The 24136-nt window shown below is 40.4% G+C and overlaps 1 protein-coding gene across 1 annotated transcript; it reads left to right on the forward strand.

Annotated features, from left to right (window-relative positions):
* The first annotated feature begins 394 nt into the window (after positions 1 to 394).
* ERMP1 (endoplasmic reticulum metallopeptidase 1) lies at positions 395 to 23287 on the forward strand. Its single transcript, XM_074932612.1, has 15 exons — positions 395 to 708; positions 1677 to 1978; positions 5300 to 5427; positions 5775 to 5880; positions 6740 to 6886; positions 10216 to 10308; positions 11663 to 11875; positions 12818 to 13038; positions 16531 to 16705; positions 17281 to 17471; positions 18037 to 18189; positions 18667 to 18869; positions 19516 to 19631; positions 20073 to 20236; positions 21025 to 23287. Exons 1-15 carry the CDS (start codon positions 419 to 421, stop codon positions 21187 to 21189), a joined length of 2667 nt encoding a protein of 888 aa, XP_074788713.1. The 5' UTR covers positions 395 to 418; the 3' UTR covers positions 21190 to 23287.
* Positions 23288 to 24136: the final 849 nt, after the last annotated feature.

Here is a 24136-nt window from a genome sequence, read left to right on the forward strand (position 1 = left end):
AATGCTGGAAAACACGGGAGACTTGTACATCTTTGTGAGCGAGGCGATGCTGCCCACAGCGCACAGGGTGATCCTGGGTCAGGCGCCGGTCAGGCCGTTGCTCGCCAAGGCACGGTGTCAGGGCAGCGGGCTCTGCCGCTACCGCGCCGGCGCCTTCCACCGGCAACCGGTGGCCACACGCACGCCCGAGCCTGCGAGGCGAGAACCGGCCGTGACGGGCCGGCGGGGCTGCGCGGGCGCCGCGTGAGACCCCGCGGCCCGAGGGCGCGGCCGCCGGCGGGGCCCTGTCGGCCCCCGTGACGGGCCGGGCCGCGCCCCCGCCCCCAGCCGCGGGGGGGGAGCCGGGACGCTTTTTGACCCTCGTCCGTTTCCGTATCGCGCGTGTGCGCGGCGGAGCTGGCGGCGGCAGCCGGGGGCCATGGAGCGCGGCGCGGCAGCGGCGGTGTGGCGGCTCCGCGCGACCGGCGGGCACCGGGACCGCGGCGGCGACCGACGGCACCCGCCGCCGCGGGAGGACGGCGACCGCGACACGGACGGGAAGAAGCGGGGCGGGCCGCGGCGGCGGCCGCTGCTGCCCGAGGCGCGGGGCGCGCCGGCGGTGCTGCTGTACCTTCTGGGGCTGCGGGCGCTGGTGCACGTCTCGCACCGGCAGCTGCTGAGCCAGCCGGCCGCTGCCGGGCCCCGCGACTTCAGCGCCTCCCGCGCCAGGTACGGGGGGCGGGCGGGGCGGGGACTGCCCCTCCTGCCCGCGGCGGCGCCCCCCGGCCGTGGCGGTGGAGGCTGCGCCAGGCGGGCGGGCGGCCGGGAGCCGTGGGGCCTTCCCGTGTCACGCGAGTCGCCTGGGGTCACCCCGAGGGCGACGGCGGCTGCGGTTGCCGGTTGCTTTCGGAGGGGGCCCCGGCGGGAGGCTCGCAGCGGCGACCTGTCCCTGCCTCCGGGCGGGCGCGCGGGCGAGCCCCGCTGCCGCGCCCAGCTGCTGGAGTCGGTGCGGCGGGTGTGCGCGCCGGGAGTCCCGCGGGCTGGCGACGCCGGTGTCGGCCTCTCCCATCCGTTGCTGGGGTTGCTGTCCGTGGCAGAGCGCTTGTGTCTTTTCCTGCCCTGGCAAGCGCTCAGAGCTCGCTTGGACGCTTGCAGAAAGTAGGTAAAAATAACCGTAAGGGCTCCAGCTCTCGTAGTGGCTGTTTCTTAAAGGTGCTGTTTTGGGATGATCAAAAATCACATCCTCCGTAGTTTAATTCTCGTATTATAAAGTACTTAGTGTCAGCGAAAGTTTCTCTGAAAATTTTTAGTTGGTGTAAATCTTGCTAAGAGTGTTCTTATTCAGACGGTCAGAGAAGAGCATGTATGCGTATGCAGAACCTTGCTAAAGTCTCTAGCTTCTCCGTTGAGCCTTTGGTTTCTTTTTTTGCATTGATATGTTCAAACTGGAAAAAACAGTAGTTTGGTTTAATATCACGATAGATAGGATGAAGAGCCCTGAGTAAAGGTCAGTACTGTATGCCCATTACCGTAATGATCTTTGGCATCTAGACTACAGTTACCATCTAATTGGCTTTAGTCTCTTCCACTTACTGTGAGTCCTGAGGTAGAACAATGTTCAGAAATGTTACAGTTGTAGATAAGTTACATCTGAATGTTGAATGTGTTATGCTGAACGTGTAATTTATCTCTTACAGGGGATATCTTGACAACATAACAGCAATTGGGCCCAGAACAGTTGGAAGTCCAGAAAATGAAGTTCTTGCAGTTAACTACCTCTTAGAACAAATCAGGGCAATAGAAAGAGAAAGCACAGATGCTCACAAGATATTTGTAGACATACAGAGGCCCACAGGCTCCTTCAGCATTGACTTTTTAGGAGGCTTTACTAGTTACTATGCAAACATAACCAATGTCATAGTGAAGCTGGATCCCCGAAATGGAGCTGAGTATGCAGTGTTATCCAATTGTCACTTTGATTCCGTACCAAATACCCCGGGTAGGTCCATGTGTTCATTCTGCATTTCTATTGCTACATGAGCCACAGAGCTTGGCTCACTGTCTTCTCATACCAAGTAGCGTTATAGCCACGTGATAGAATACTGCATGTGTAAACTAGTCTGCTTTATTTCAGTGAGATTTAATATTTAGAGTGACAGATTTGTCCTACTAAAGTCAGGATTTTGCTTTCACTTTCTTGTAGGCAGGAAATTGCAGATACTGTATTTAGATTTCTAGAAAGCTTGGTTATATCGGCCTTTCTTCTAATTCACTGCTTATACATGTAGTTCATATGCTGCTTCTACCTGTTGTTCAGGTCTTTCCATACTTCTGTACCAATTTAATCCTGGCTTTCATTTGACAGGATGCTTTGTGCCAGAGACTGTTCCCACCCCCACTAACTAGTCTGTGTCTTCCCCTCCCTTTGCTGGTATCGTACTTTATCTCAAATTTTAAGGGTGATATCCTTAAGCTATGCCAATATTGTTTTTCTTTATGCATTCAAAGCTTCTGTCTCAAAAGACTGTAGTGATCAAAGATTAAGGTCCCATTGCCTTGGTGTACATGTCTCTCGCTGCTACTTTCACTGTCATTGTGCATACTCTCTTATTCTTGTCCTTCTGCATTTTTGTAGGTCTTACAATGTTAAATGATTATTGCAGCAAGAGTGTTAACAGCTTTGTAAATACATAGTTCGAACAGTGCTGGCAAGGTAGGGAACTGAAAACTGCATGAAAACATTTCTTGTAACACTCAGCCCCAAGTGTGTGCCGGCTATTGGCAGTTGAAAGATACCTACAGATTTCAGTCATCAACAGTGAAATTTTTACTCGTTTCATCATTTGCACCCCGCATGATATTTTATTTTGGGGGGTAAACTTCTGCTCTTTAGCACATGCAAACAGTCTTCATTATTGAGAAAACAGTTGAGTATTAGCTAGAGAAGCAAAGCACTTGCCATATTCTTTGTGGCTGTTTTCTGTCAACAAATAATATAGAACTTCTCTTTCTCCACAGTCATATTTAAGCAAGATGAGTTTCCAAATTAAGCTTAATAACTGCATGGTTGTTACACATGCTCTGTGATTTAGGAACTGCAGGGATGCTAATTACTGCATTTGTAGTCCAAATATGTCTGCCGAGACTTAGACTACTTCACAATGATGAGTGAAACTCTTTAAATTGCTACCCTTTGTAAATGGTGTGTCTGTTTCTGTGGGTTGTAACACAGGACTATGCCTATGTCAAATACTTTACCGTTACTCGGACAGTAAAATATTTCACCAGCCTTGCACAGAGGTGCCAAAAAGTATTAGTATTTGTACAGGATTATACAGAAATCTGTGGAGGAGCTAGAAATCAGCCTGTATGCTTGCCCGTAATCAAAAACTAGCCTAGGCCTTTACCATAGCAGTGAGGAACTGCTCTGTCTTGCATTTTCTTACTGTGAAAATTGCACATAACCTAAGCAATAACCTTTTGTTTTCTATTCTCCTAAATTTCTATAAGTTATTTGCTTACAAATTTTTTCATTACCAAAAATGTGTTACTTAACCAGAATCAGCAGGACTCAGTGATCATTTAGATCAGTAATAGATTTGAAAAGCAGCTAATAAAACATAATCTGCTGTTGATGCTTATGCATTACAAAATGAGTAAAACAAAACTCAGTAAACCATTAGAGCTTCAGTGTTAGAAAACTTGAGTTCCTTGTGAAGGAAGAACATAAACTGTACACTCCTAAAAGATGTCTCTTGTTCTGGTAGTACTAATTTTCAGTTTATATGGCGATTTGATTCTTTTCTAATAAACTTGAAGGCAGAAACATCCTTGAAATTATTGCTAGTTGATAACATGGTTTTCTTAGATTACTGATACTTGCCATAAAATCTGTTTTAACCTCCCATTAGTTTTGCTGTATATGAAGTATTTGAGGATCGTATTTTCTCTGTGCCCTTGTGTCATAGTCTATGGCTACATGGCTGCTTTAATCAGATGTAAATCTGTATGTCTGTTGAAACCAATAACTTATCTGCCTCTCTGTGGAGCTAATAAAGATAAGTGATTAATCTTGCCAAAAACTATAATAACTTTTCTGTGGAGTTTTCAAAACAACAAAAGTTGGGTAAGAGCTCAGCGTGGCTAATAGACTACTGATAAATTCAAGTAGCAATATAATCAGGGCTTTAAATCAGGTATGTTGGGGGTGCTTTTTGGAAAGCTTTTGGCAGAACAAGGCGTTAATTCCTGAGAAATAGATTAGAGAACAGTGTATGGGAAAGATTTTGGTTTTATTTATTCTGAAGTACTTCCATACAGTAAGCTAAGGCTAAAATTTAGACTGAGATTTGTGTTTGTATGAGGAATATGCCCTTTTTATGCAAGGGGCAGATATGTCTAATTTTTGCCACGTTACAAGCTTTGGAAAAACTGAGGTTTTTTATGTGTAAATTAAGCAGTTTTAGCAGCTAATGAGTCTGCCCCAATAGCAGGCTGAGGCCTGACCACTGCGTCCTTAGCATGTCAGCATAAATGGAATCAGGTTAAATTTCTCTATTTGCTCCCAAATTTTATTGATTAGAGGGGAGTAAAATGAGGGAAATGGGGCAATGGGAGACTTTGGTTAAAAGATAGATGCTTAAGATAAAAAAGTGTTGAGGCATGGGAGGAGGTGTGAGAATGTGAGAAGAAGCCTAGAATCGTGTTGGATGAGGAACTCAAAAGAGAACAGACTTCTGAGCTCAGAACAAAAGGGCTTTTCTGCAAAGAAAGGAGGGTGGTGGAAGCATCAGATCATTAAAATACTGTATTGTAGTGTGTAATTTTAAGAATGTTTTTAAAGGTGTGAATTCTGGTGTTTCCCCTTGCTTTATTTTGCAGTCTTGGCCTTATGTTACCTTGAGGTTTTGTCCACTTACTTGAATGCATTCTCACAGTGTAGAATGCTTTAGGGTGGGAATGTTTCTTTTTTAAAATTGGAGTATGCAGTAAGTGAAAATTACATCCTTGTTTATTCATGTTGTTCTTAGAAAAATAGATAATAGTCGCTTTGCTTAGTAACCTGGATAGTCTGCTTTTCTTGAACAGTGGTATTGGAGCCGATACCTTACTTTACTTGCTTAATTTTTGAACATTATTTTTCTTTCTGCTGTTGCTTTTAACTAGTATAGACAAGGTACAAGCAGTAGAAGAAAACGTACTGAAGTTTGACATAATTGTGCCTCAGATTAAGTGACTGAGATAGCATAAAGCTTTTTTCTGGTCTTTGCTGGAATTCTGTGTTTATTGTAAGCCACACTATTCTGCTGATTATTTTAAGGTGCCAGTGATGATGCTGTTAGCTGTGCGGTGATGCTTGAAATACTTAACACACTTTCAAAATCATCAGAACCCCTGCAGCATGCTGTCATATTCTTATTTAATGGTGCAGAAGAAAATATTTTGCAGGTGAGAATATGCCAGAACTATAAAATATACATCGAATCTGTGTATTAAGACTGACAAAGTAAAGAGTAACTGCAGATGCAGCTTGTATTTAATCTGTTGAAATATTATTTAAATGCTGCTCTTAACACTCTGAGGAAAAAGTATTTGATTTCAAAGGGAAAAATATACTTAGATTAAGAATATTGTCCCTATTAATTTAATTAAAAGACTTTGATTTCTTGCATCTGTTCATGTTGTAGGTGATATGTCTGCCTTGTCCAATCTTGAGTTATAATCATATATATGATGGAAAATAACACTTAGTTCTGGAAGATACTTGACCTATATTTTTTTGTTTTCCCATCAAGGCTAGTCACGGCTTCATTACACAACATGAGTGGGCCAAGTCAATTAGAGCTTTTATTAACCTGGAGGCAGCCGGTGTAGGAGGAAAAGAACTTGTTTTTCAAACAGGTATGAGCTTGCATTGTGTCCAGTTTCTGTGCTAGGATAATTTGATAATAAACAGTGTAGATTTGGAGTATTGAAAGTGAGTCTTAAGCAAAAGACAGAACCTCTATGCCTCTTTCCCAACCCTGTGCAGCAGATAAGTCTTTAGACCATCTTTAGATACACGTAGGCTAAAGCACTTCAACTGAAGTTGCGACATAGGAGAAGCCTGTATAGAACAGAATTACACAAGTTGTATTTCTCTTTTATGTCAACGTAATAAGGAGAAACCAGATTTGGATATCTTGTATATCTTGCATACTCATACTGTCATATGCTTTATTTAATTTCTGCAGCAGTTCTTTCAGAATCTTTGCAGGGAGATGGTGGCATTAGAACTCCATCTGTTGCTCAGGAAGCAGCAAAATTGTGTTTTATAGGCTACAGTTAAACTGATTCATCCTTGTTTAACTGCAGACTTCCTTCTACTGCTGGAGCTACTTAATTTCTTTATATTGAATGCTTTAGTTGAGAGACTTTAAACAATAATTTTGACGTGTGATATATAGATGAGAAATTGGAAGCTGCTAAATGTTGTGACTCCTTTATTAGTGCTGGGTCTTTTATGTAAGATGGCGTATCTACTCAGACACTGAAGACTCAAGGCATCAGTGTTTCCCCACCCCACCTCCAAGTGTAACTAATTCTTTCTCTCAAGTGCGAGGCATTGAGCCAATACAAATATGCTTAGTATATACCATGTGGGACAACAACTTAAAACTCTTGAGTTCCTGTGCACTATTTATTTGTTACCATAAAGATACATATCTTAACAAAAGTTCAAAAAGTATTTGTTGTGAACATTCTGTTTGTCTTTTGTTAGGACCTGAGAATCCTTGGCTTGTACAAGCATATGTAGTTGCAGCCAAACATCCCTTTGCCTCTGTGGTGGCACAGGAAATATTTCAGAGTGGTATTATCCCAGCAGATACAGACTTCCGTATCTACAGGGACTTTGGCAATGTTCCAGGTATGTTTTCAGAAGACATGTCAATGTGCATTATGCAACCATTCATCTTTATAATAAGGAGACTGTTCTGCAGTTTACTATATGAAGGTCCTCCAGTTTGGTTTCTCCTTAAGTTTGGGAGCAAATTTTCTTGCTTTTTTCTAAGGCAAGAGCCTTTAAATTTGTTTTTGGAGACTGCTTTAGGATGCTTTTTGGAGACTGCATTTTTTGAGAAAGAAACTACATGGTAGAAAACTTTCCTGAAAATCAGGCAAACACTCCAGAAATCAACAGGACACTTAAATATTCTGTTCTGAAACATTTTGGTAATGATGCTAAAAAACTGCTTGCAAGAATTTATATCTTTATACCTAATAGATAAACTAAAATAATCTTTTTTAAACATAGTGACTTAGTAATTAATGGATTTTCATTGTTTTTTATTTTTTTCATCATAATCACAGAATCATGTAGGTTGGAAAAGACCTTGAAGATATCTAGTCCAACCATAAACCTAACACTGACAGTTCCCAACTACACCAGATCCCTCAGCACTGGGTCAACCCGACTCTTAAACACCTCCAGGGATGGGGACTCCACCACCTCCCTGGGCAGCACATTCCAACACCTAACAACCCCTTCTGTAAAGAAATGCTTCCTAATATCCAGTCTAAACCTTCCTGGGTGCAACTTGAGACCATTCCTTCTTGTCCTGTCGCTTGTTACTTGGTTCAAGAGACTCATCCCCAGCTCTCTGCAACCTCCTTTCAGGTAGCTGTAGAGGGCGATGAGGTCTCCCCTCAGCCTCCTCTTCTCCAGACTAAACACCCCCAGTTCCCTCAGCCGCTCCTCGTACGACCTGTGCTCCAGACCCTGCACCAGCTCCGTTGCCCTTCTCTGGACACGCTGGAGTCATTCAATGTCCTTTCTGGAGTGAGGGGCCCAAAACTGAACACAGGAATCGAGGTGCGGCCTCCCCAGTGCCAGTACAGGGGTCAGATCCCTTCCCTGTCCCTGCTGGCCACGCTATTGCTGACACAAGCCAGGATGCCATTGGCCTTCTTGGCCCCCTGGGCACACTGCTGGCTCCTGTTCAGCCGGCTGTCAATCAACCCCCCCAGGTCCCTCTCTGACTGGCAGCTCTCCAGCCACTCCTCCCCAAGCCTGTAGCGCTGCTGGGGGTTGTTGTGGCCCAAGGGCAGCCCCCGACATTTGCCCTTATTGACACTCCCCCAGTTGGCCTCAGCCCATGGCTCCAGCCTGTCCAGGTCTCTCTGCAGAGCCTCCCTACCCTCGAGCAGATCAACACTCCCACCCAACTTGGGGTCACCTGCAAACTCACTGAGGGTGCACTCGATCCCCTCGTCTAGATCATCAATAAAGATGTTAAACAGGAGTGGCCCCAACACCGAGCCCTGGGGGACACCACTCGTGACCGGCCACCAACTGGATTTAACTCCGTTCACCACAACTCTTTGGGCCCGGCCATCCTGACAGTTTTTTACCCAGCAAAGCGTGTGCCCATCCAAGCTGCAAATAGCAAGTTTTGCCAGGAGAATGCTGTGGGAAACAGTGTCAAAGGCCTTACTGAAGTCAAGGTAGACAACATCCACAGCCTTTCCCTCACCCAATAAGCAGGTCGCCCTGTCGTAGAAGGAGATCAGGTTTGTCAAGCAGGACCTGCCTTTCACAAACCCATGCTGACTCGGCCTGAGCATCTGGTTGTCCCGCATGTGTTGTGTGATGGTACTCAGGATGAGCTGCTCCAGCAGCTTCCCGGGCACCAAAGTGAAGCTGACAGGCTTATAATTTCCCCAATCATCCTTCCAACCCTTCTTATATATGGGCATCACACTGGCCAATTTCCAATCAGTTAGGACCTCCCCGGTCAGCCAGGACTGCTGGTAAATGATGGAAAGGGGCTTGGCGAGCACCCCAGCCAGCTCCTTCAGCACCCTCGGGTGTATCCCGTCTGGGCCCATAGACTGGTGTGTGTCTGTGTGATGCAGGAGGTCACTGTCTCCTCCTTGATTGTGGGGGCTACTTTGGAAAAGTTCAGAATATACCACAATATTTTGCTCTGAGAATCAGTTCACAAATATCACTTTTCTTTAAAGTGATTCCAATGACAATCTGTGCCAAATAGCAAGGACTTTACAGAAGTTTACATTCCTGTGAATTGTGTTTGCCTTATTTGTTCCACATTTCTCCCCACTGGTCATACTCTGCAGAATGGATAGCAAACTAAACAGAGCAGCAAAACCAAAAACTGCTGTCCTTTGCTTGATTTTTTTCTCCACTTGGGCCACAACAACCCCCAGCAGTGCTACAGGCTTGGGGAGGAGTGGCTGGAGAGCTGCCAGTCAGAGAGGGACCTGGGGGGGTTGATTGACAGCCGGCTGAACAGGAGCCAGCAGTGTGCCCAGGGGGCCAAGAAGGCCAATGGCATCCTGGCTTGTGTCAGCAATAGCGTGGCCAGCAGGGACAGGGAAGGGATCTGACCCCTGTACTGGCACTGGGGAGGCCGCACCTCGATGACTGTGTTCAGTTTTGGGCCCCTCACTCCAAAAAGGACATTGAATGACTCGAGCGTGTCCAGAGAAGGGCAACGGAGCTGGTGCAGGGTCTGGAGCACAGGTCGTACGAGGAGCGGCTGAGGGAACTGGGGGTGTTTAGTCTGGAGAAGAGGAGGCTGAGGGGAGACCTCATCGCCCTCTACAGCTCCCTGAAAGGAGGCTGCAGAGAGCTGGGGATGAGTCTCTTTAAACAAGTAACAAGCAATAGGACAAGAGGTAATGGCCTCAAGTTGCACCAGGGAAGGTTTAGACTGGATGTTAGGAAGCATTTCTTTCCAGAAGGGGTTGTTGGGTGTTGGAATGTGCTGCCCAGGGAGGTGGTGGAGTCCTCATCCCTGGAGGTGTTTCAGAGTAGAGTCAACATAGTGCTGAGAGATATGGTGTAGTTGAGAACTGTCAGTGTTAGGTTAATGTGTGACTAGATGATCTTCAAGGTCTTTTCCAACCTAGATATTTGTTGGATTCTTTTCTGAAGCTGAGATGATTAAGAATTTTCATGTGTTTCCAATAGGGTCAGCTCCTGTACAGGTACTGTGCAAATCAGTACACTAGAAAGGACAGATGTTTTAATACATTTTAAAACTTTTTTAAGTACACATGGAATCCCAGTTAGTCTTCCTTTTACAAAGCTGACTATTTTGTTCATCTTTAAGGATAGTGATTGGGCTACAAAGTAGAGCAAGGTTTTGAGTGAAGTATATCTGAAGCTTTCTTATGTTTGTTTCAGGGTTTTAGATTTACATAACTTCAAACATGCTTCTTCTCTTTCTGTAGGAATAGATTTGGCTTTTATTGAAAATGGCTACATTTATCATACAGAATACGACACATCAGACAGAATTTTAGCCGATTCCATTCAGAGAGCAGGTTGGTATTTCAAGTGTTCATTAATGTATTGAAGAGTAGTGTTGTAGCTGTTTTTTCATTTTGCTGTAAGACTACTATCACAAAAAATCAGCAATTTTAATTACACATTTAGAACATGCTAGACTGTTCTAAAGAGGAAAGAATTAACTGAATGCATGTCTTTAAAATACAAAGGAAATATGTTTGGTCAACTTGGGAACTTTATCAGCTTTCAGTGATATTGATTTGAAAGTAACTGTGGAATCTAATTAAGGTTATAACTTGACTGTTCAGCATTCTGTGTTCCTTTTCTCTCAGTAAGTTCCCTTATTGATTGACATTCATCATGGGAAGCTCATGGTTAGTTTGGTTGCATAGAGACTGATCTGCCAACAGAGGTTTTTTATTTTAGAGTGGATCTCAGTCAGATTTATATGGTAGCACACAAACTGTTGATAAACAGGATTTATTTTCTACTGAGAGCTTGTGCTCATAGCAGGCTATTTGAGACTGCAGTAGAGAAAATTACAGTAAGTTTCCCAGCAAAAACTAACATAATACTAAATGCCTACAGGATTTTCACCATTTCATCCTTTAAGCTTACACAAAAGCCAGCTTAAATGACCAGCACAAATTAGAATTTTAAACACTTTCTTGCACCAATGCAGTTGGAAGACAGAAAGTAATGCTTCTAAATGTGTGTTGGAAAGTTGGTTTTACTGGTCATGATGGTTACATAGAACATCTCATGCTAAACATATCACACCTACAAAAAAAAGACAGACTTTTCAGGCAGTGAGCGCTTTTACAGGTCAAGTAAAAGCAAAATGAAAGTTGAGAACAGTTGGTCTCATTCCATTACATGTGTTTTGGCTCTACTTTGGGAAAGGAAGAGGTGGTTGGTACCTGTAGGCCGCAATAGAAAATAGCCTCCTTGTCTTCTGCCTTACAGTCATCTAGGGAAGGAAGGGCGGGTAATTCATCATGGTTGAAAATGGGGTTTACTAGTGGCAAGGAGAGAGGAGGAAGATTAAGAAATTATAAACTCTTCTATGGGTTATTCTTGAAGTCCAGTGCTTTAGTATCATGTCTGAAGAAGGGCTTACGGGCTGAAAACTTGACTCTTCCTTTCTTTGCATCAGTTTTTAAATACATGAAGCTTCCCAAGAATATTTATTTTAGTGACAGCTGTATAGATTAAATCCTGAAAATACTATGCTGTGCCTAACATCAAATGCCTATTTCAGAATAATCATTTGTCTATCACATCTTTGTTGAGGATACTTCACTACAAGAACACTTATATTTAAAAGAATGCTGGGTACTAGTTCATCAACCCTGATGTAGTTACGTTGTGTATCTGCTTTTTTAATAGGTGACAATATTCTAGCAGTCCTAAAATATCTAGCAACATCAGATAAGTTGGCTAAATCTTTTGAATATCGACATGGAAATGTTGTGTTCTTTGACGTACTTGGTTTATTTGTCGTGGCTTATCCTGCTCGTGTTGGCACAATCATGAACTATATTACAGCAGCAACTGCCTTTCTTTATTTAAGTAAGAAATTATTACAACCCAAACCCAGAGGTAAGTCTAGTTCTTAAAAAAAAAATCAATCACATTACTCTTCAGCAAATAGCAATTAGTAGATGAAGAAGTGTTCAGGTGATTAAAACATCCTTTTAGATAAACTTCTAGATAAATTTTAGGTGTGCAGTATGCCACAGAAGTTGCTTTCTGTTTAAAGCTCTCAACTGTGAATAATTATGATGAAGGCTATGATAGGCCTGAATGTCTGTTGTTTATAATCATGATTCATACCTCTTGTCCTTTCATGAAGATTAAACTTAAGTCTTTTAAAGATCTGAAAATGGAAAAAAAATTGCATAGTATCTATATAAAGTTTTTGTTCTGTTAGGTAGGGCTTCAGAATCATGTTTCTTTAACACCTGTCTGTAGGCTGGAGTAAATAAGAATGGGGGAAAAAGATAACAAAGCTTAATAAAGGGTGTGAAACAACTGAAATCTTCTAGTTGGACCTTTTCAGGTATGTGTATGAATGTACCTGTTTAAAAAAAAAAAAAAAAAACACAAACAAACACAAAACTCAATCCAAAATGAACACTACCACTCCGCCCCCAAAATCCAACAAATGTTTTTGGAGTAAGAAGTTATAAGAAAATCAACTCCATGTTTTCTCAGGTTGGGGTGGGTTTTTTTTAGACTTTATAGATGGTAGAGTGGCACTGCTGGCTTCCTAGAAAAGTTTTTACTGTCGGGGACATGGTAATCTGCAAAATACATTAGTGCTCTAGGAATAAATATTACAATAGGGAAGACTGCAAAAAGACTTGTAAAGAAATGGCCGAAGTGATTGAACCATGCTGTTAAGAAAAGTTCCGAGTGGACTCCTCATGCAGTTTTATTTTAGTCATTAAAGCAATTATACTGTCGGGTAATTACAATCTCGATGATAGTCTGCATTAGAGTACATACAGTTGAATGAAACTTCTCTTTTCTTCTTCACAGCTATTCATAACCTGAAGAATTTCTTCACTGCATTCGGTTTAACACTGATAAGTTGGGTCTGCACACTGGTGACAGTCCTTATTGTGGCAGTGTTTGTCTCTGTGATTGGACGGTCTCTTTCTTGGTACACGCATTTCTATGTTTCTGTGTTTCTGTATGGCACTGCAGCTGTAGCTAAGCTCGTTCTTGTGCATACGCTAGCCAAGAAGTTCTTCTATAAGGTAAGACTAAAGTTGTTGCTAATGTTGAAGGGTAATACAGCGTTTAATCTGTGGAAGTCTTAATTTCTGAGTTGATTAAAAGATGCAAATTTTTTTCTGTATTGGACAGAAGTATTTAAAATGTTTCTGTAAAAATTGCCTTGTCTAAGCATAGGGATTGCTCTACTAAATCAGTCAAGATTAAGATTAAACCGTTAAGAGCTTCACTGTTTAAGGATTTCTCTTTGCTAATGACCTTTAGAAGCTGCCTCAGAAAAAGAGGCAAAAGCCTACTAGAATACAGTATAAGCTACTGTTTCTTTCCCTATCTGCACATTCCCTTTCTGCCATCACTTTGATGATAAGAGATCAGAGCAACAGCTGGAGAATTTAGGTTTTTGGGTACCTTCCAATATTCATGATAATTACAGAATCTATATATATACTTGAATGTTCTTTGAATCTTTCCAGATTCTTGCCTCTGAATGTACTGGTATGACAACTTCCCTGAATTTAATAATTTATTTTGATACAGTACCTCCTTATGTATCTTTTAATATTTTTATTCATTGTTAAATCTAATTAGTCATTTACATTTTGTTGTGAAACTTGGAATTCCAGTTCTTTCTGGTTTATTTTATTAAGCATGTTGTTTTGCTGATGTAATTTCTATTCATAGCCTTCTAAGTAAATAGAAGAATTTTTTTTCAGATGGTTCATATGAAAGCTTTTTTGTTATAACTATCAGAATTTCTAGTTCTGTCATATTCTCTTCTAATATAGTATTCTGTGCTGAACAGAGCTTTCTACATGAAGCTGTTGTAGAAATTTGAGTAGTCACCCTTCCCAGCTATTCTGATTGTCGGTTGTTTTGACCATAGCTGGAGATCATAGACTCATAGAATAACCAGGTTGGAAGGGACTTCAGGGGTCCTCTGGTCCAACCTTCTTTGGCAAAAACACAGCCTAGACAAGATGTCCCAGCACCTTGTCCAGCTGTATCTTGAAAGTGTCCAAAGTTGTAGAATCCATCACTTCCCACTTGGGGAGATTATTCCAATGGCTGTTTATTCTCACTGTGAAAAATTTTTCTCTTGTGTTGGAATCTCCCCAGGAGTAACTTGTACCCATTACCTCCTTTCCATGTCCTTTGTCTTTGTCCATTGTCCTTTCCATGTGACTCCATGTAAAAGGGGAGCCTCCATGTTCTTTGTAGCTCCCCTTTAAATACTGGAACATGGTGATAAGGTCTACCCTAAGCCATCTCTTGTCAAGGCTGAACAAACCCAGTTCTCTCAGCCTTTCCTCAGTCTTCATAGTCTTTTGATCATCTTTGTGGCCCTCCTCTCAACCCTCTCTAGCCTGTCCACATCTTTTTTGTACAGCAGGGACCAAAACTGGACACAGTATTCCAGTGACTCCACAGTGACAAGTGCTGAGTGAAGTAGGATAATGACTTCTTTATCTCTGTTGGTGATGCTCACCACCCTACTGGCTTTCTTTGCCACAGCAGCACAGTTCACTCATATTGAGCTTGTCCACCAGGACCCCCAGGTCCCTTTCCACAGAGCTGCTCCCCAGCCAGGTAGATCCCAGCCTGTGCTGCACTCCTGGATTATGTTTCCCACATGCAAGACCTTACACTTGTCCTTGCTGGACTTTATAAGGTTCTTGTTAGACCACTCTACCAGCCTATCCCAGTTATCCTGCAGGATGTCTCTCCCTTCCAAAGTGTCTGCTTCCCCACTCAGTTTCTTATCATCAGCAAACTTCATCAGGGTGCACATCTTCCCATCATCATTGGATGATGGAACAGAATTCTTGATAGGCCATGTTCTTTTCTGCAGTAGGTAAAGGTCATTTAGGCCCCTACAAGGCTTGGTGAAGATTTGGTGTTACTTCTTCATTGCTGTCATTTGTCATGCTTACTGTCCCATACACTTTTTTGCTTAATACTCTCTTTTATGGATTAACCAACACAATTTAACTTGCATAATAGTGTCACAGCTCATCACAAGCCCATATGTTTAGATGATAGTTTAATGGTTTTATATTAAAAATACAAAGGGCCTTGAGCTGGTGCCCAGATGATGCTCTTCCAGGGGAAAAGTCAACTACTTGAGCTTGTTAGGCTTAGCTTCTAGGTGCAGTAATACTTAGTCATTCAGCTTGCTGTTACTTCTCAGCTGTTTGTACAAGTTTATGCAGAGGAATTTAGAAGCTTGTCAGCCAAATCCAGCTTCAACCAAGTATTTGAAGAAGTTTTAAGAACTTACTGAAACTTCATTGTATGGAAGATTCTGGGTGGATCCATCATGTCCTTATCTGGAAGTGGGATTTTTAATTTTTTGGGAGAGTGTTAACTGGTATATATATATGTTAAATATATGTATGTGGTGTTGCCCTTTTGTGAAAAAGATGGGCCATTTATAAAATAGATGCAGTGATAATTTTCTAGTCCTTCAGAAGAGCTGATGGGAGAGCATACTTTTCACCAACTGTTCAGCTGTTCCAGCCTCTGGATCTGCTTCTTGCCTGCTGATTGTCTGATCAGCAGATCAACCAACTTGATATCACAAGTCTCTTAAATTTCTTGCATGCTGTAGCTTGCAGCACACCATACAGTTTATGCTGCCTCTGTAATTTAAATGCCTGGGTGTTTTCTGTTAGTGGCTCAAGAACTTGTGAATTAATAAGCTTTTTGTTTTGAAATAGATGTGGTAATTCATATGTTTCTTCTCCCTCTCCTTTTTTTTTTTTTTTTTTCTCAGCCCAAAACTGAACTAGATGCTTCCTGATAGCCATTGTTCATGTAAGCAGTCCTTGCTACTAGCAGGATTCACAATTAAGAATTCTGCACTACAAACACTGCAGCATTGCCCATGTAACTTAAACCCCCCCCCCCAAAAACAGACCACATTTTAAACATTGGTTAAACATCATTCTTTTTTGAAAACATACCATTATCTGACCAGTGCACATCTTTCCTTAAAAAACAAATAATATATTTTAAAAAGCTGTGGCATAACATATGTATACAATGTTTGTGCACTAATAACAGTGCTTGTATGAGTAGTACATTAACAGCTACTGTTCAAAACCAGGTTTAGAATCTCAGGAGATGCAGATAATTTTTCACACATAAATACAACAGAACTTCTTTTATATGCTTCACAAATACCACTGCTTTTTATGAAGAGGCCCTATTTGACGTGGTACCTGAAACATTAGCCTTCCATCTTCTTGGTGTTGTCATTTCTATGTTCCCTTCTTCCCTCTGTCCAGCCCATGTAATCTCTTTTCCAAGCTCTCTCAGAGCAGATTGAAAAATAAAAAAAGGGTATACTGACATGGATAACTCTGAATGGTAAGATGATGCTTGTCAAAATTGTTTTGTCCAAGGAAAACAATTATATACAAGAAATACGATTTTTTTTTTTCTATCTGTTCCCTTGAGATGTAATACATGGAATATGCTCAGTAGTGAGTGTAGTTGCTTTTTTTTTGTTACAGAATACAAATGAGCAGTACCTGGGAGATACTTTTTTTGATGCTTCATTGATGATTTGGTCTATAGCATTGGCTATGATTACTCGAATGGGCCTTTGTTCAGCATTCATTTGTATGTTATGGGTAGCATTTCCTTTACTTGCGAAGCTCATGATCCATAAAGAATTCAGCCAAAAAGGTATGAGTTTTGACGGGGGGAGGTTGTATTTCAAAAATCTCTGCTCCTACTATTGATTATTGAGTGTTTTCCTCCAAACTCTATTATTTAAGCAAAAGAAATCCAAAACTCTGAATTTTAATAGTCAAATAACATGTGAGATTTTTGTTACAAGAAAAAGTGTTCTTGAACTTTTCTTTCACAGTTTGAAACTATGGAGAAGCCCTTTAAAAGAAAATACAGTGAATAACAACCTGTGTCTCAGGCTAAAAAGAACAATACTGTGTGGGTTTACTAATAACTAATCAGATACTTGGATGGACACTAAAGGTTGTTAAAAAGTACTGTAATGTTTAAACAGTGTTTGGAACAGAACACCTATTTAAATTTTTTTCTTTGTAATACAAGAATAGTTCTGTGAAAGAGTTATATTGGCATTGGCTGTGCGAAATGCTATCCCCTTTCCATATCCATGTCAGGGATGAGGACCAGTATTGTGTATTAGGCATTGCAGCGGTATATGGATATATTATTAAAGCTTATGTCCTGTTAAGCTTTTATGTTTTTTTGTCTTTTTTTTTTTTTTTCCCCTATAGGTGCCACAATGAAGTTTGTCATGATGTACATGCTGGGAATGTTTGTTCCCTATCTGTATATGATGTATCTTAGTTGGACTGTATTTGAAATGTTTACACCTATCATGGGACGAAGTGGTTCAGAAATTCTACCAGACGTGGTGTTGGCAGGATTTATTGTGGTCATCACTATGATTCTGTCATCTTATTTTGTAAGTAGAGCTTGCAAATGTTATTTAAACCTTTTAAACTTTCTCTACAGTTTAGAGTCAGTGTTTTTCTAAATAAATAATTGAAGTTAATGATAATTTGACATCTTAAATGTCTAGGAAATGTGTCAAAGATTCCATGTTTTGTGTTAGAGAAAAGTCCCTGAAGCAGGGATTATAAAAATGTATCTACTCTATAATGTAGATTAGTGTAAAATATACAGCTAAATGCTGGCATTGATTTTAGGTGGAGTATAGTTTGTGGCTGAACAATACAATACAATACTACACTTAAAAAAATTTCTCAGGGTTTTTTTTTTGCTACAAAGATTCTACTCAGCAGATATTTTTAAAAAAAATAAAATTTTGAAAGATCTGGGAAGTACTTTTTTCCTTTTGGTTTTAAATACTGAGATTTTTAAAAAAAGTGTTTTGTGTCAGGTAGTACTTGCAAAAATATCTTTTTAATGTACTTTCAGTTCTATAATGGGATTTTAGAGTTATACAAGTAGTATCTGGTTTCTGAAGTCTTGCAGTTTTATAACTGAGCTGTCTTTTTATTCTCTAGATTAACTTCATTTACCTTTGCAAAAGTACAAAAACGACGCTAATATCTTTAACTACTGTGTTTGTAGTCACTCTGATTCTCGTTTGTAGTGGAATCTTCTTTCCTTACAGTTCTGATGCGGCTAATCCAAAGCCTAAGCGTGTCTTTCTCCAGGTGAGAAAAGCCTTGCATATCATATTAACTCTGTTGGCTGCAAGTGTTTGGTTTTTACAAAGCTTAACGCCTCTGGCTCCAAAAAGAGTAACTTGCTTGATTTAAAAGCTTTAATGATTATTCCTGACAGAATTGTTAATGTTTCCCTTGTTCTTGTGTTTAGTTCATCTGTGTCAGTAGAGCAGGGTTTTTTTAGGTTTTAAGTAGGATGGTTGAGTAAGCAATGATAATTTAAAAAGTGAACGTGGTGGGAGATGAGATAATACAGGCACAGTCATCTTCTGAATACAGATATTTTTATGCTATGGGCGTTTTTTATCCAATTAATTCTCTCTATATAGTCATAATTACTCAGATATGTGTGTGTCCAGTGCATACTGAAAATGCAGTAGACAGTAAGGGTTGACATGGAGGATATTTCAGTATCGTAGGCTCCATCATCTTTCTGTGTATATTTTTTATTTTCCCTTTTTCTAGCACACGAGCAGAAGATTTCATGATCTAGATGGAAATGTGGTTAAAAGTGACTCTGGTATATGGATTAATGGATTTGATTATAATGGAATATCTCACATAACTCCCCATGTACCTGAAATCAATGACACCATTAGAACTCCATGTGAGGAGCAGGCTCCTTTCTGTGGCCTTCCTTGGATTCTCCCAGTGCATTTCATGTTCCGGTTGGTGTGAACACTGCTTCACTTGAGCATTTAACTGCCAAAGCACGTTGGTCATTTGTGCAATCTTGCTTATGTAAGGAAAGAAAAAGTAAGGCTAATCTTGGTCTACGAGTAGATTATCCTCCCACTCCAGAAGACACTTAAACTCCTGTCTAGGTGCAGTGTCTTCTGCCAGAATCTGCTGCAGGATCTGTAGAAGTTGATGTGTGGAAAACTGACGTTAGCACCCGGTGGAGGTGAAGGGGAGGGCCTTCTAAAGGACAGTTCAGAGTAGGAGTATGTATGTCTTTTCCCTTCTTCCCCCACTAACACTGGCTTATAGCAGAGGAAATCTAGAGTAACTGGTCTCCGCAGAAGATTAGCAGTTTGAAGATGCAAATATTCTTACTCATTTTATTGTTTTGTAAATTAAGACAGATGACGGTAATGAATGAACACACTGGTGACTGTGTTTCTGTTAATATGTCCTTTAAATATTTGTCTGGCCACAAGTTGCTAATTTTGCCTGACTTCTGCTAGAACCAGTAGTGATTGAATATTTCATTTAGTTAGAGCACAGTCACAGTTTCAAAACTTTTTGGCTTCTCATATTTAGTACCTCCAAGTATTGCATTGAGACTAAGGTAAAACTTTTTTTTTTTAACAGGAAAAACTGGTATCTTCCTGCTACAGAAATTTTTCCTAAAAGCCCCATTCACTTTAAAGTTCTGTCCAAGGAGCTGATGCCCTGGAATTCTGTAAGGTTAAGCTTTGAATTATCTGGTGAGTGACTGGTTTGTGATTTCTGTTCATTTTTATGCCCCTAATAAATCAGGTTTTGACTCTAGTACTGCAGGTTCTAGTACCATTGCTAAGATAGCAAGCTTTGTGAGATTCAGTTTCATAACACACTAGAAGCTGTAGGGTTTCTGTTGCAGTTGTCACCTGGGTGACTCATAACCTTTTCTGTTTTGAGTAAGCCTTGATCTTTTTATAGCAAGTCCTTTCTTAAAGCACATTTTATAGCTCTATCCTTCTCCTACATCGTCACCTCATTTATCTTACTGCTTAGAAATAATTGAAGCCTCTTCTATAGAGAAGACAGTTGTATCGTGTTTAGGAAGACATGGATAGTAATACACAGATAACAACTACACAGAAAAATAGATGGTTGTTCTACCTCCATGTGTTGATACATCTAGATACATATCCCTGTCTCTGCAGGTCCCAGTCACATGTCTCTGTATGTTCGGCCACATGAAGGGTCGGCTCTGTCCAAGTGGTCTCTCGGGGATGGTACACCAGTTGCTAGCTTAGGAGGAGACTACTTTGTCTTTTACTCCCATGGGCTGCAGGCTACACCGTGGCACTTCTGGGTAGAACTGACGGTGAGTCTGCCATGATCCCCTGGTGTGCCCTGTTATCACCATTTTTACATTCTTATGTGAAAAATGTCATAATAATTTTCTTAAGCTTTGTTTTATTTGATAGATCCTCATTCTAGCTTCTCTCTTTTAATTTGTCCCTCAAATTTATGTATCAGCTTACACTGTTCCAGTGGGATTTATGATTCCCCCCCATTAACTTGCCAATGAAGAACTTTTAGCAGATCTGTATGCTTTTATTATGTGTTTAACACTGTCTTATTCTTTGAGTAAATATTACAAGAACATTTATAAGTTCAGAAAGTCCCTCATTCCTTCCTGGATCAGGCAGTCTAAGCACTTGATCAAATAATCCTCTGAGGGTAATTGATAAAGGCAGACAGGGATCTGCAGTGTGACAGGCTTTGCAAGATTAGTAGTAGTAAAGCTAGGTAGAAAAGGCTTTTCATCCTAAGGATTCACAATAGAAAGATCAGTCTAAATACTGTATTGTAATCCCATGTATTGATTTATCAGCAAAACCGACAGATATAAACTTGAAGTCAGAGCAAGCTGTGTAATATGTCAGAGGCACTATGATCTAATACCTAGTTGCAAGTTCAATTCAGACTGAGCTCATCATGTAATCAGACTGATACATCTGAAGATAGGAAGTGTGTTAATGTATAGGACAGTGAGCTGCAGGATGAAGTTTTGTTGTATAAAGACTGTATAAAAGTACATCTGGATTATCTTATGTTTAAAAGCCATAAACAATAATAAATACTTTGTTGCCCTTTTCTCACTTTCAGGCCCCAGAAAAGCATCCTGATGGAATAGTCTCCCTTGCCATAGCAGCACATTACTTTTTTGGGGAAGATCAAAAGTCACCTCAACTGTATGCCTTGCTGGAGAGGTTTCCAAACTGGACATTTTCTTCTGGTTGGTCCTGCACTTACGACCTTTTTGTCTTTTAAGGTTGACAGTAATGCAGCACTAATAGAATGGTGTTGTAGCAGATACTTTCTAACAGGATGCCAGAGACTTTCACAAGAATTTAAGGAATTTGGCAGCAATGGTGTTTATTTGGCAGTGTGACTATTTAAAGACTACTGCTGTCTTGGGGATATAGTGATACTTCGTGTCAATATGAATACAGTTCACCTTGATGCTGCCACTGAAATGGCAGCTTGACTAGTGGGTTTCTTAAAATGAAAACTGCATTTGAGAAGGTGACATTAGCATAATACAATGGCAATTGAAATGAAAGGAACTCATGAAATTATTTTGATGTTATGTAAAATAGAAGCGTACTTCACACACATATGGGACTATCACCTGCCGATACTATCCGTCCTGTTAAAGTATGACCTTCAGGTAAAAGGTGCTTATTCACATGGTGGGGAAGCAGAGGTGGCAAAGTCCTAAATGTTCCTTTTGTCACTGGATGAAGTCACTGAAAGCGTTGATGCTTGTGTAGGTTGCATTCCCAGTCCTTGGCAAAGGCACAATGCAGAAAAAATGATATTATGATGGAATGTGGTAATTATTTATCTAGATTATCTTCTCCAAATAATATGTTGCAGTTAAAAACTTGGTTCCTACCCTTCTGCCTGTCTCTTCAGTGTTACAACTTGAGTGGGTAAGTTTGACCTAACTATCACCTTGTGGTTTTGTTCCTGCTAGGATTTTTCAGTATCAGCATATAAGCATGTGACTTGCTCTCTTGTATGTAAGAGTGCTAAGTTCCCACTCCTTTATGTGGATGTCTTTATAATTAGTCTACTCAAAATTTCAAGTTAGCCAGTTCCAGTAAATTAGAAGATAATTTTTGGTATCTCCTCTGGAGAGACTTTTGGTAATGTGACAGTATAGCACTTTGCTAATACATTTAATAATTTTTTAAAATACAGTTTGCTTTTTGTAAGGAAAAACACCAAAAAGAGTCATCTTTAAAAAGATGTCTAATATCTCTGGTCTGCTCTTGTTTTATTTCCACAGGAGGGGTTTTATAAATGACCGTGAGTGATTTGGAATATCTTCCAGTTTCCAGTTTTAATTGATAAGCTTTGAGTTCATAAAGTTCAGAAGCCACTGACCTCCTTTTTTTTTTTTTTTTTTATACTGCCAGGTTTTTTTCAGTGCAGTGTAATAGTTATTGTTTGTTTCTCACATTCAAAGAACTGTGTGCCTGAGAACTTCTTTGTGCTTTTTTCCAAACTATATATAAAACATTCTGTGACATCAAAACCACACTACAAATTGTACAGATGAGTATTTTGTTCATCTCTTGAGTATCGTCAAATAACGTACAAAGCAGATTTTGTGCACACATCATCATTTTGAGTAAAAAACATGCTAATACTGGGAAGTTTGTGGGGCATGCAAAACAAAATTTTGTGACACTTTAATTTATGTGAGCTGTGATGGACAGCATCTCCCGGATTAGGTGTTTTTCCTTAAAATTGTTCTGTAGTTGTGTACAATAGTAGCAAGAAGCAGTTTCATTTGTTGCAAGGTACATTTGTGAAGACTGTCAGCTGACTCATGGGCTAGAGTAAGAGATTTAATTACTGTAATCATAGTGAACTGGCCATCAGTATCTTAAAACCAATGGGTCTTTCTACATTAACATGCATTAATCATCACTTACTTGATTGTATCTGATTCAAAACTACAATCCCTACATTATTTTTTAAAAAATGTGCTATTAATGATTTGAAAAATGGAGTTTTGGTTTATAACTCTTGTGTCTTGAATCAGCAAATGTTTAGTACTGCACTCTAGCTGGTACACAGCTAGTTAACTAAAGCTGCACTGATATTTTCCACCTTCCTCAGTTTTGATTTTTGTTTTGTTTTGCATCTGATTTAAAGCTTTGAAAAATGCTGTGTGAAGAATTCCTACTGAGAGCCAAAAATATAAAAATGTCTGTTAGCAACTTCTGAAACTTAGTGAAGCAGTAGCTTTTGCTAACTCAGGATTTAACCTTTATTAAGTAATTTGAGAGATATCTAATTTCTTGTAAATTTCTGTCTTCTTAAATAAAAGTGAAAATTTGTTTTTCAGCATGATTAAAGGCATATTTGAGTCGTTTTTATGAATTGCACTGATGTTTTATTTAAGCTTGGGGTAGAAATACTGCAAAGTATTACAGCAGTTAGACAGCTTGATTTGGAGCTACGTGGAAGGTATGCATGGCCAAAGAACGTAAGAATTATCTGAGCTGAGAAGTGTTAAAATGAGGGCACTGTATGGTTGCCTGGAGAGAAGGGTGGTTCTTGAAACAAGATGTGGTATCAGAGTCACTGGTAGCAGAGCTAAGTATTCTTTGCTAAACTTATAGTTGAGAGGAAATTCACTGTTGATCACAGGTAGAAAAACAGGATGGAAGGTTTTGCTAACTGTTTCAGTGTTCATCTGTTTCCCCACTCAGTACAAGCAGGTTAGTCTTCTGCTACTGTGGTTTATTTCTCATTAGAAGTATTGTGTGTCTTATTCTGTGAAATATACAAAAAAGCAAGCAGCTGGTAGTTTTAAGGGTAGAAGGGTATGGGAGTAGAAAAAGTCTTTATTCTTACTAGGGGCAGTAAGCAGCTAGCTGACTGGAATTCCCCTATGCTTATCTGAAGCAATTACATCCACAGCCACTTCTAAATTGCTTTACTCTTCCTTAGTGCTAGAGTTCTTCCCTGACTTTTGATGGCTTTGAGAATCTGTTAGGTAATAGAGTACTATGTATGTTAATATAGGATATATCTGTAGGTAAAAGAGTTTCAGAAATACACATTTTATCAATGTAAACATGTCCTGGCAAAGGAGGCCTGTACGTGTTGTGGTTACACAATCTAACGCAGCATTAGATTGTGTCACTGTACCTTCAGATTGCCTGTCAAGCAGAAGTATGCGATTGAAGAAAGTGTT

This window comes from Athene noctua, chromosome Z (genome assembly GCF_965140245.1).
Source record: "Athene noctua chromosome Z, bAthNoc1.hap1.1, whole genome shotgun sequence".
NCBI lineage: Eukaryota > Metazoa > Chordata > Aves > Strigiformes > Strigidae > Athene > Athene noctua.